The sequence below is a fragment of the Cyprinodon tularosa genome, unplaced genomic scaffold (genome assembly GCF_016077235.1).
Source record: "Cyprinodon tularosa strain WSP-4 unplaced genomic scaffold, ASM1607723v1 ctg109, whole genome shotgun sequence".
Taxonomy (NCBI): domain Eukaryota; kingdom Metazoa; phylum Chordata; class Actinopteri; order Cyprinodontiformes; family Cyprinodontidae; genus Cyprinodon; species Cyprinodon tularosa.
This window is the reverse complement of record NW_024037882.1, coordinates 203392-215971: the sequence shown is the minus strand read 5'-3', so window position 1 is coordinate 215971 and position 12580 is coordinate 203392. Positions and strand designations below refer to the sequence as shown.

At 38.3% G+C, this 12580-nt stretch overlaps 1 protein-coding gene across 1 annotated transcript in view; it reads right to left on the bottom strand.

Moving 5' to 3' along the window:
- The window catches only part of susd2 (sushi domain containing 2), a 36685-nt gene extending 25164 nt beyond the window's left edge, over nt 1-11521 (bottom strand). Inside the window, 9 exon segments of the mRNA XM_038293335.1 lie at nt 475-618; nt 2877-3032; nt 3035-3144; nt 3235-3320; nt 3435-3636; nt 4915-5260; nt 10226-10374; nt 11051-11249; nt 11361-11521. Coding sequence (XP_038149263.1) covers nt 475-618; nt 2877-3032; nt 3035-3144; nt 3235-3320; nt 3435-3636; nt 4915-5260; nt 10226-10374; nt 11051-11249; nt 11361-11463 — 1495 coding nt within the window. The 5' untranslated portion in view covers nt 11464-11521.
- Between the last annotated feature and the right edge of the window lie 1059 nt (nt 11522-12580).

Here is a 12580-nt window from a genome sequence, read left to right as displayed (position 1 = left end):
AAGGTACTCATCTATTTATTTGTCCCCTACAGGTTCCCTCTGTTGTCAGGCCTGTTTTTCTTTGTTGCTCTGCCTGGTTTTCTGTTCACGCCCTGTCCCTAGTTTTCCTTTTACCTTTACTTGGCAGTTTTTCTATATGAACTTTTTGACCCACTGCTAATGACTACATAATAGGGTAACAGTCCCTATCTGCAATTTGATCCAGTTTCAATCTCACAAAACATTGATCAATTCTTGTCACCTACAATTCATGAATTTTACTATCATCTTTTTTTTGGAGGAGAACTGTGAAATTTCTCTTTACCTGGGTGCTGACAAAAGAAGACACAATTCATAAAGAATAAATAAACCAAGAAATAAATAACTGCAGGGGCCAAGAGCAATTTATATCCAGACAAAACCTACGTTTAAAGTGATACAGTAGGACCATTTGGATCAAATATGGGTGAAAATAGACTTTAAAAGTGAACTCACCATCCTTCAGTTTTAGTTGTGTTGTTCTAGCCTGAACTCTCAGCTCTCTGTGTCCTGAAAACACCAGGTAATACTCTCCTCTGCCACTGAAGGTGTAGCTGAGGCCGTCAAATGTTATAAAATGCAGATTCCCAAAGACAACACCTGTGAAGCAGCAAGAAAGAAACAAAATGAATGACTTAAACCAACGTTTTGGCACAAATATTAATGTTTCTATATCTAGTTTATAGGGGTGGAACGGTTCACAAAAACCACGGTTCGGTTCGGTTCACGGTTTCGTGGTCACGGTTTTCGGTTCGGTTCGGTATACTGTATGCTGATTGTTACACCGAAATCCCATAAAAATTAATGAAATTAATGAAAAAATCCCAAAAAAATTCATGAATTGTAATTATTTTTAATGATCCGCGGAAACCCTGGATCATTTCCGCATGTTTTGCTGCTTTGAATTTAATCATCTCACGCATGCCCTCTACGATCTCCAAGGAAGTCAGAGCGGAGCGGACGGGAGCCTCAGTGGAGGCTGTAGGCTTTGCTTTGTGCAGGCGGTCTGGAGCGCAGCGGGGCATAGCGCTGACGGAGTACGTGGGATTTCGGGGTTAGCATGACATGTTGGTCGTGTTGCTGTTAGCATAAACAAAACGTGTTGCACAATGCTTGCACACTGTTGTACTTTTATCCACAACTTTCTTTCCGCCGTCATCGTAGGTCACTCTAAATGCAAAGCGATCCCATACAGCAGACCTATAAAGTGCTGCTGGTGCGTCTTCCAACTCCTGTTCTTTCCCACTCGCCATTCCGGCACAATTCTCCACAACAACTGATTTTTTTCTGCTTCACCCAGCTACGCTGCTTTGCTTCTTCTTTGCAGTACCGCCACCTTCTGCTCTGGAGTGTACACGCTTCGCCTATGAGAAAAAGGAGCAACACACGCGAATCGAACCGAGACAGTCGAACCGAACGGTTTGGACGGTTTTCAAAAACCGTTCCATCCCTACTAGTTTATGTTGTATTGACATATATATCATCCACTTCTATGCTCTCAGTTTAACTCAATAGCTTTCAAAAAAATTGGTTTTACCTTCTGCTCTCATGTTCCTTTGTAGAAAGTGTTTGGAGGAAGGTCAGATTGAGGTAAACAGTTTATGAGAAAACAGGTCTCAAAAACCAAAATCAAAATGGTAAGAAGCTAATAAACAACAGAATTACAAATCATTACATTACTGATGCTATTCAGTGACTACCTCGTATAAAAACACATTTTTTAATGTTATTATAACAAAGCCATACCGTACGGGTGACTCATGTCAGAATAATGTTAGAACCTTACTGTACTGTTTGTTTTTAATACACAAACTCGTGCAATATCACAGTAGAATCAACCATTAAACTGTATTTTGACTTTAAAGGGTCTATCTAAAAAATACTTCTACAATTTTGCTTAAAAAGCTGATGTTAGCAGGTGAATAACCTGGAATATCTGCTGAAAGAGCTAGCTGAAATCAAATGCTTTACAGATGAGCCTTTTCTTTGATTTAATAACCGTAGTTACTGTTATATAAAGTTACCTTTTAAAAAAAGCTGTTTTAATAAATTAACAGTTTGTGTTTTGAAAATGGAAGCCGAGAACGGTCGTACTAAACATTTTTTTTCCTTTGCCTTCTCAAGATAACGTCATAACTATCTTGTCATTACAGTTAATAACTGTTTAGTTATTGTACAGTAGAAACAAATTGAACTGTTTTTCAATGAAAATCTTTAATCTGGACTCATTTTGGGGGTTAATGCATCTCTTACCTGTTACAGGTCTTGATCTTGCAAACACCAGGCGCTAAGGCGCCGCAGACATAGGTCTAATTGCTTAAGAATCAGAAGTGGAAGCAAATCATACAAACCAACAATGTTGTCTTACTACCTAAAAGTTAAACAAAGGATTATTTACAGAATAACACATAGGCTGCCATGACTTATACTTATAAACCCTCTCCTGCTGTTGTGGTATTGAAGGACGTAATCAGTTAAACACATACATATCATCACGCTATGATGAGATGATAGGTGAGAAAACTTTTATCTTGTTATCACAAGAAAACGGCTTTCGTTATCTTTAGATAATGAAAAACTCTAGAAAGAAAAGCGTGAAAAAGTATCTGAGTGACACGGCCACTCTCGGCTTCCGTACATACAAACCCCTACATTTATTTTATTTTTTTTAAAGAGAAATGTCTAGTAGCTCTCTCTCAGCCAGATGACCAACTGTGAGTAGCAACAGATGGGGGAGGGGAACAATGCTACAGTATGCCACAAAATAAAATAAATAAAATGACAGTTTTGAGAATTTCCAATTGCAATATTATTTTATGTATAAACACTATGACTTTTTGATTACATTATGGTTCAACCTGCTCTTGGTGGCTGGTATCTGCGACATCCACTGGAGGGTCGATGGTTTAGGTAGATGTGGCAGAGGTCGCTCCACAGGCAGCAGTAACAGAAGCTCGTCACATCATAAAGCCAGTGGGAATACCCAGGAACCCGAGGGGGCTCTCTGTAGGGGGTGAGCCCCAGTCATGAGCACGGTCTGGAGTGCTGCCACCCACAGAGTCGCCCATCAGGACCAGAGCACCGCTGTGGTCATAGCAACACTGCTGTCCCGATCCATGATTTGAGCTGCAATTGAAGAGTAAAACACAAGCAACAAACTTTATATTACTCGAACTTAAATGTTTAAAACGTGCCCCTGTTATTATGCCCCCATACCTGGCCTGAATGGCTCTGACACAATGGACACTACCAGGGTGGTAAGTACACACACTGCCCGTCTCAATGTTACAGCTGTAATCAGTCTGAGGAAAAGAAGGCATCAGAAGCACAGCTGTCAAAATGCTCACTTTTTGAATATTTCACCAAGAGGGGACAAAATGAGTACATCATACAGTAATTTCTGCGCACATGCTCACATGAAATCTCCCCGTGTCTGCTCGAGCCTGAGCCAGTGTGCACGGACAGGGGATGAGCTCATCCAGGAAGTTAGGCAGCTTCTTCTCTAGATTGTCCCACTGCAAACATTTCTTTTGTGCCCAACGGGACGAATCATCTCTGAAGGCCTGCGACAGGTGCCAGGCCAAAACATGACCTTCACTCCACAAGGCCTGCAGGTTCCTGGAAAGAACAAACAAGTAGAAACAACACCTCAAAAAATATGATTTTAACATTTAATTAAAGAGAAACTATTTTAACTTATGTTTGATATTTCTCAGACAAAAATATTTTCATATTAATATAGAGAGAGATTATGAGATAAAATGATAAGTTTGCCTTTTCTTAAATATATGGTAAATGGTGACTTGGTAACTGCCATCTTAAAAATATTAGATCTCATATGAATGTATATAAACATTCACAAATGCTGTTAGCATCACCCCTTTCATTTATGCAATATTCTATAAATCGCACATTGTTCTTATTTGATCTATTTATCCAAGCTATAGACGTATGGTTCACTGAACCTCAGGTTTTATGCACACATGGGTTTTTTATATACAGAAACCAGCATGTACCGTATGTTGCCATCATTGGTAAACACACGTATGAAATAAATCAATAACGTCATATTGTTTGCAAGAGTAAAATCTCACCATAAAAATATTTACATGATAAAAACTTTCAGCCATTTATCCAACCAAAAATATCCCATATTAAAGGTATAGTGGAGGATTTTCCGGAATGTTTGGAAAAACCTCTCCACTTTAAAAAAAATTCAAATATACAACGCCTATTAAACATGTGGGAGAGCATGCATGAGCCAATGTTTCCTCACGTACTCTCTGTTTGAAAGTTGCTGTTGGCATTGCTCATACAGGCTTACTCTCTAAAAGAAGATTTGCAATTTTTCCACAATGTCAGACTCACTACCGGTAAGTGAAAATGAAGATGAGCACGTCGGACGGCCTTACGTAAACATATAACGAGAATAATTGAAAATTAGGAGGACCACTTATTTTGATCATCCATCCAGAAAAAGAACATCCTCCACTATACCTTTAAGTAATAATTATTAACATAATCAGTGTTCAGAAATGTTATTGAAACTCTTAAATGAAATCTCCTAAACTCCATTGAAAACAATGTTTGCAGAAACTAATTAGTAATCTGTGACTCCTTGAGTATAAACACAATTTAACGTATCACAATACGCAGAGGGCAAACTATTGATTTATATAATAATACACTTGAGAGGGCAAAACGCTGCAAAATATTTAGAGCAGGGTTGCCAACAAGCTTTGCAGCTGAAAAAAAATGTAAATGCTGTTTTTCTACTGCAGGTGAAAACTCCATCGGTGTAAAAGGCCTGAAGAAACAGGCCGCCCTAAAAGGATACATTTCAACCCATTTTGAAGCTTTTTCTACATAAAATTTGAAATTGCTGCAGAATTATACCTTTCTCCCTCTGATTTAGAACTTGCAGTGATGCGAATATTCCCCAACTCCCACAAAGAAAACTCTTCTCTGGGTTCAGGGAGGAAGCTGAAGTCACCCGTGTTGGGAATGTTCCGACCCAAAGAGTACAGGTATCTTATCTCTGCCTGCGGTGCGGACGACCCCGCCACGGTCCTGCTGACCTCTCTGTAACCCCACAGCTCCACGTCGATCTTCTCTGATCCAACTAAAGAGCTGTTCCAGGTCATCCTGAGCTGTCCTGCCATGTTTGGAGTGCCATAGTTCTGCCACAGTGTTGAATTCACAAGGGTGACTTTAAATGAAGGATCTCCTTTGCTGGGATACACTGAGAGAACAATAACAGAGAACGTGTTTAGATCAGGTTAATCAATCAACAGAAAGTTTAAAAAGGCAATAAATTACTGTTTATTATTATTATTGCCTTTATAGCTTGGATAATGTGTTAGTATCAAGTTAGCCATGCAAATAAAACTGAATTTAAAAAAATTTAGTTAGGACCCTTGTTGAATTTTTGTATTCTTCCTGCAGTGGCCGATCTAGTTCAAAAATATGTATTGCACCATTATTACCACTGAATCAATGATTTTTTAGATGTATAATAGGAGGGCTGCACAGATTTATCAGCCGGCAGATCGAGCAGCCATAATTTTCTTAAATTTGGGAGATCTGTGATCGACCAACACTTAGATGTGAAACCAATCTTTTCTCCTGAGCTGATCTACCTCTGTAAAGGTCTGAAAACCACCCACGGTCGAAGCCTTAAACTTTATTTACATTTGAGAGCAGTTATTTCAGGAGTTTTTATTGTTTCAGGGGCAATGCTGAGTGTTTTTTAAGTAAGATAAGACTGAAATATCTTGTGTCCTGTTATCTTATAACAACTGACACCGTCATTTATCAAAAGAAATCTGTATCTGTCAAAGTCGGACTTAGCGTATCAATCTTTTTAAAGATCAGTTATCAATGATCGGCCAGAAACCTGTAATCAGTTCATCCCTGTAGTAAAAAAAAAAAAAAAAAAAAAAAAAAAAAAAATGTTCCTCAAAATACCAAGCAGCAAATTTACCCTCTTATTATGACCTACACCTAAAACTCGCAGCTCTAGAGTCATTCACCCTTTAGTTTAGAGGGGTACTGCTTAGTTCCTCCATAAATCACAATATTAAATAATCCTTTAAAAAAAAAACATGTGTCTGAATTATGATCTGGATCATCATCAAAATGTCATGGAATGTTCCTTGGCCTGAGGCGCACCTCCAGCAAAAATATTATGAAAACCTGTTTTTAACTTTTCAATTTATCCCGCAGTAGTACACAGAGAGTCAGACACACACACACAAACTCTCCTAAAAACATGACCTCCTTGGCAGAGGTAATAAATAGAGAAAACAAGGACAGGGGAAGAACTTATTCTGCTGTACAGTCATGATTTCAGAAACCACTTTTAGGAAACCTGGAGGTGAGGATTATTGTGCTGTGCAGAAAAATATCTTTTCAAATGTATTGCTTTGGTACATTGCTATTCTAAGCCAGGAGTGTCCAAAGGAATTGTGACACAATTGATGTTCCTTAATTCTGGCCTCTGCAGGTCCAACATCCTGCACCTTTTAGATATATATCTTCCTCACATCAGCAATAAATGGTTGAAATACCTCCCAGTAATCTCGAGTCCTCATAACGAACTGATTATTTGACTTTGGTGTCTTCAACCAGAGACACATCTAAATGTTTACAGTTCAGCAGAAGTCTGTTAATTGGACATTAATGGTGATGCTGAAGTACTGTAGGAACAAATCTAAAACATGCAGAACACTTGCCTTCAATAATAGGACAACTCTGCTCAGATGATCATCTGCCAGGGTTTATAGCAATTTACTTTTTTTTACTAGTTTTAAATAACTTCTCAGAACTCTGGAGGAAATACAAAACAATATCAGTCTTCTACAGGTGACCAGGTCCAACAAAAGCTTCCTTTCAAGGTTTGAAGGAAATATCTCCTCCAGTAGCTTACTCTGGTTGCATACCACCAAAGTTGTCATGATCTCAGCACTGATGCTGGTTTGAGTCGTCCCATTCTGATTACTACTCATCTGTTCCACCATCACCTATCAGTACATAACCAGCCTTCAGACCAAACATCAGTAGCAGATCATTTTGAGCCATTGGGGAGGTCTATTCCAGCATTCTGATTCCTGACTTTCTGCCTGTTTGCCTGATGTGATCTGTCCCTGTTTCTGAGCCTGCCTGGTCCCTGTCTGACCTGACTGCCTGTCTGCTTTGACTAATCCTGATCTGTTTGCCTACCTGCTCGTTGTCTAACCTAGAACTGTTTCTCGACCTCATCCTGGATTTCCCTCTGGTGCCTCATTGGACTATTGATAACCTGGCTCTGACCCTGGACTTCAATCCTGACAACGGATTCCGGTTTGTCCTCCTGTTCCTCCCGCCTACTATTGTTCTCATGGTTTTGACCCTCTGCCTGACCACGGATCACCATAACTCGGCTGGAGTTATTCTCTGGGACTTCCTGACCAGTGACAGTAACAACAGTGCTACTGTCAACTAACTCAAATCCCACATTGAGGACTAAGAGAGGGTTAGTGACCATTACGTTTGGGATTGGTACAGTACATATTATAAAGCTAACATTGTTTCTAATCTTCTGTCTCCATTTCCAGAGGTCCCTTCCCTAGTCGCTGACACCACCTGCAGCAAATTCATTTCAATAAACTGTGTTAAGCTTTCACAAAGGTTGTCTGGTTTGAATTCTGGGTCCACCTGTTCTGATCATTACAAAATTAAGCTCTAAGAAATTATTGCCACATGTTGGATTCTTCAATATTATTTATATTTTTACTTTATTTGTTAGCAATCAAAGCACATTTAGTGTATTTAAAGCAGCAAAAACATGTGCCTGGAGGTAAAATATTGCACATAGTCTCTATGGGTAAACAAGGAATACCATAGACATACATTATGCCTACTGGAGAAATGATGAAACCAAGCTATTCAGCAACACAGAGAAAAGGGACCTAAAGAAAGAGGAAAAGATTTATCTGCCATGTTCAGTAAATACACACCCTTACTAGTATGGATGCTCGTAATAGCAATGTTATTCTTAAGTGACAGAAAAGTTGATATAAAATGTATGATATTCTCCAATTCACAAAAATAAGCTGCCAGCAAATGGCACACAACAATGATTCTGCTGATCACACCCAGTGTAAAAATGATGTTCAGGGTCAAAAAGGACTAAATACTAATAGGAAATTAGTCTATGTTAGTTTATAACTTACAATTAGATGTTGCTTAATTTGAAAATGAATTTTTTTATTGTAATTTACAAAGTCCTTTGAAGGTACATCATAAACTCAGCTGGACTGGATGAGCACTCATTGTGATTCACTTTGGTTCCTCCAATAAGCCTTACTGCATGGCACATGTCAGTATTTTAGCTTTGCAAGCCAGAGCCAAATGTCTGAGCAAATAGAAACATAATTCCCCCTTTAAGCAGTTAATGTTTATTGGGCTTAATGCCTCACTGGGTTAATGATTGGAAAGAATATATAGATTTAAATGCAGTTTTGTTATTGACAGTTGTTTGAATAGGAAATCCAAGTCAAATAGGTTTTTTCTGCCTTGTTGACTTGAAGGTGGTAGAAAGATTGGAACAGCTGCATGTTCCAGTAACTGTACTCCACAGCTCAACAAAGACCTCCTTTTGGTGGTAGACCTAATCAAATTATGTCTGAAGGTTCTGGTAAGGTCAGCTGTTTCAGTAGCATGCTGATGATTTGACTGGAGCATCTCATACAATATAAAGCATTTTTCTAAAAAGCCTCGAGGAGTCCTGTAACATTTGAGTCAATCTGAGGGATTAACCCTCATACTTTTACGTCTTTTTATAGATAATCTAAATTTGCCATCCTGTCCTCACATTACTGTAGTTAAACTTGTTTTTGTAATAAAGCACAGCAGCATCTCCCCCTGGTGTCCCTCAGCTTTCTGAACATTTCAGACATTTAGTTTCATAAACCATATAATTTAATTCCCTGAAACATCTTTGGTATATTTATTGTGAACATGTGAGCCCAACATGAAACATTTTGTCCAGCAAAGAGAAAAAGTATGCAGTTTTCTAGAAAGCCACACTGCATGCACTTAATTTAAGAAATAAGTCAACATTTCTAAAATTAAGTGTATTTACCCTTAATTTGAGCAGGTAAATGACATAGTTAGCCAATGGGATGAGTATTTTTTCTCTTAAAATAAGATAATTAGCTAATATGCACTGGAAATAAGACAATACAATTCATTCATCCTTCCATTTTCCGTCACGCTTATCCCAAGTGGGGTCATGAGGGGTGCTGGTGCCTATCTCCAGCTGTGTACGGGCGAGAAGCGGGGTACACCCTGGACAGGTCGCCAGTCCATCACAGGGCAACACGCAGACAAACAACCATTCAGGCACACACTCACACCTAAGGAGAATTTAGAGAAGTTAACCTTACAGTCATGGTTTTGGACTATGGGAGGAAGCCGGAGTACCCGGAGAGAACCCACACATGCACAGGGAGAACATGCAAACTTCATGCAGAAAGACACCGGGTCAGGAATCAAACCTGGAACCTTCTTGCTGCAAGGCAGCCACGATGCCCACTGCAACACTGAACAGCCTGACAATACAATAATTTTTTATTTTAAGTGTAAAATATCTTGTTCCATTTGCAAAATGTCTCACTTACCTTCTCAATTCAAGAAAAATGCACCTATTTTAGGGAAAAATTTACTTTCTGTATTTTTATGTTAGTTTTTTTGCACTGCACGTGTGCTCGAGCGTTTGTCCCCATATGGTAACTACGCTTTTAACGGATGCAAGATCATGTTTACAGTTATATATATATTCTATAAATTGCTGTTTAATTTGAAGCTTTAGGAAGCTTGTGAAAAAAACAGTGATTTGTTTTTAAAAGATTGATTTTATAGACATAAATGTTGTAGAGGGTAGGGAGTAGAGCAGCTGGAGGCAGAGAGGCTCCAATTGAGATTTTGTTGTTTCTTGTGACATTTAAGGAACCAGACAGGTACAAGGAACAAATCTTTGAATAGGAAACATAAAATATAATTTGTGTAATATCTCATAAAAGTTTTGCAAGTTCAAAGTTACTTTTTGCTGTGGCAATTTGTAAAAATACTTGCTCAAAAAAAGCACTGATTAATAATCTGATATAATCTAAGAAGAGGTAAAAACAAGTTAAATAGAAGAGAGTTTTTTTTTAAGTCTTCTTACCGGACAGATACTCTCCTGATCTGTCAAAATTTGTACCATCTGTCGAGACATCAATGGAGATCCAACCCGTCTCAAGCAGCAGAGGGGAAATACAGTAGGGTCGGCCCTCTTCATCAATAACCCCCCGCTGTTCAATGTCACCTTTGAACCTGAAACAAATTCAAAGAAACGTGGATTTCTTTGACCTTTCGACTTGTTTTGCTGCTCAGCTCATTTTAGTTTAATCTGTTTGTACTTAGTTCACAGAGAACATTTAAATTCTCTGTAAAATATACGTATGAGCAAATCATTTAAGAAAACTGGGTGTATTAAATAAATCTAGGTTTAAAATTCAAATCTACAACAAGTAAAATATAGCATTTTCTACAACATTGTTCTAATTTAGGGGTGTCAAACTGGTTCCAGAAAGGGCCGTGTGGCTGCAGGTTTTCTTTCCAACCAAACGACAGCACACCAGACTCCAGTCATCTAATCTAGTGAGTCCGATCTGAACATGATGAATTGATGATATTAATGGAGTCTGGTGTGCTTTTGTTTAGTTGGAAAGAAAACCAGTAGCCACAAGGACCTTTCTGGAGCCAGTTTGAGACCCTGTTCTAATTTATTACTGTTTTAATGTGATTCAGATGAGTGTTTTAAAAATCTGAATTGCATAAATTTCAGCTTGAACATTGACTTAAGTCAGAAATCCCGAATTGTTTCTGTTTAATTTTAGGCTGTGTTGAATATTCTTTAAAAAGATTGATTACTCAGTAACATGTCATGGGATAATTAGTAACTCAAATAGTTATAACAATGATTTATGATATGTATAGAAAGCCAAACCTGCAGAGAAGATGCCCATCAGAGGGAAGAGTCAGACCAAGGATCCTGAGAGCTCTTCCACCCAGCATGGAGCTGGAGTAGGGGGACACATTGAAGCAGGACTGGTTGTAGTCTGAGCAGCAGTTTTTCAAAGACAAACAGGTTTCCTGGCAGGAGCATTCTACCAATGTACTTCCACACCTCCTCCTGCATGTTAGACCTAAAACGTGCAAATCATTACTCAGAATTCGTTTAGGACTTGAACAACAGATTTTAAAATCTCTCGTACACATTTATGTTATTTGCACAGTTACATATTTGGAGAACATACCTGAGGTTTTAGATGAGAAGAAAATGAGAATTATCCAGAGAAAAATGAACTCTCTCCTATTTTTTCCCATGTTTTGGTTGGAGAACACCAAGTAAACACTCATGGCTGAGTGAGTCTACCCTTGACTGCGACTTATGCAGAGATGAAAAGCGTACCAAAGGTCATTTAACCCAGATCACATGAGTCCAAGTCATGGGTTTCTTGTAATGATTTAACAAATGACTATTTTAAACAGGATATGTTCTCTTCTGCTTTCCAAACACATGACACACATTCTTTACATTTCCAAGGATGTGCATGCATGCGGTTGAAGTCACATTGTTACTTTAGTTCAGATCCATAAGTATTATAATCTCAACTGAAGCATTGTTTCACATCATAGCCATGCATAATTATGACCAATTTAGCTCTCAAGTTAGGTGGTTTGATTGCATCTTATTGCTGCACTGCACTAATGGTATTTAAATGTGAGAAATATTTGTGACAGTTTGCAACAGCTAAGCCTTTCTGTGGGCTTTCATCATATTTGAGGACACTGATTTACAGATGGTTCTGCTCTAAAGGATCCTTATATTCAAAGAGGATATACGGCTGGATTGCAACTTTCTTTCTGCACCAAACTAGTTCAATGAGGTTAGTTTTTGGTTATGATACTGTGGCATCTGCTTCAGCATCAACTCTGATACGTTTCCACAAATGCATATCGAAAGACTTGAATAACAGAAATGCTGTCTTAATTTCCAGAATTCGGTTTTGAAAACTGGTTGCATTATTAGTGATGAAGTCTCGGTTTACACATAAGAAATGTTTGGATTCATTGCTGATTTCTAAGTCCTTCTTTTTTTTTTTTAGAACTTTTTTTTTTTTAAACTTTTCACAACAAAAGAACATTCCCTGAGCCAAGAGTAATTAAATCAATAACAGAAATACTGATGCCACATATACAATATTTCAACATAAATGCAGCACGATAAACCAGGTCACCTGAGACTTTGAATACCTTACAAGAGAGAACTGCACATATACATACACACAAACCCACACCCCTCCCCCTCCCCTCCAGGGTGCTTACCCACAGGCCAAAAATACAACATACAGTAAACAAACAGCAAAAAATTATATATATAATATACCCACCTACGTGTATAAATACACACGTATTCAACTATATACCTTAGTAATACCGATGACGGAGCAGATTGCGATCCATTAGAATCACT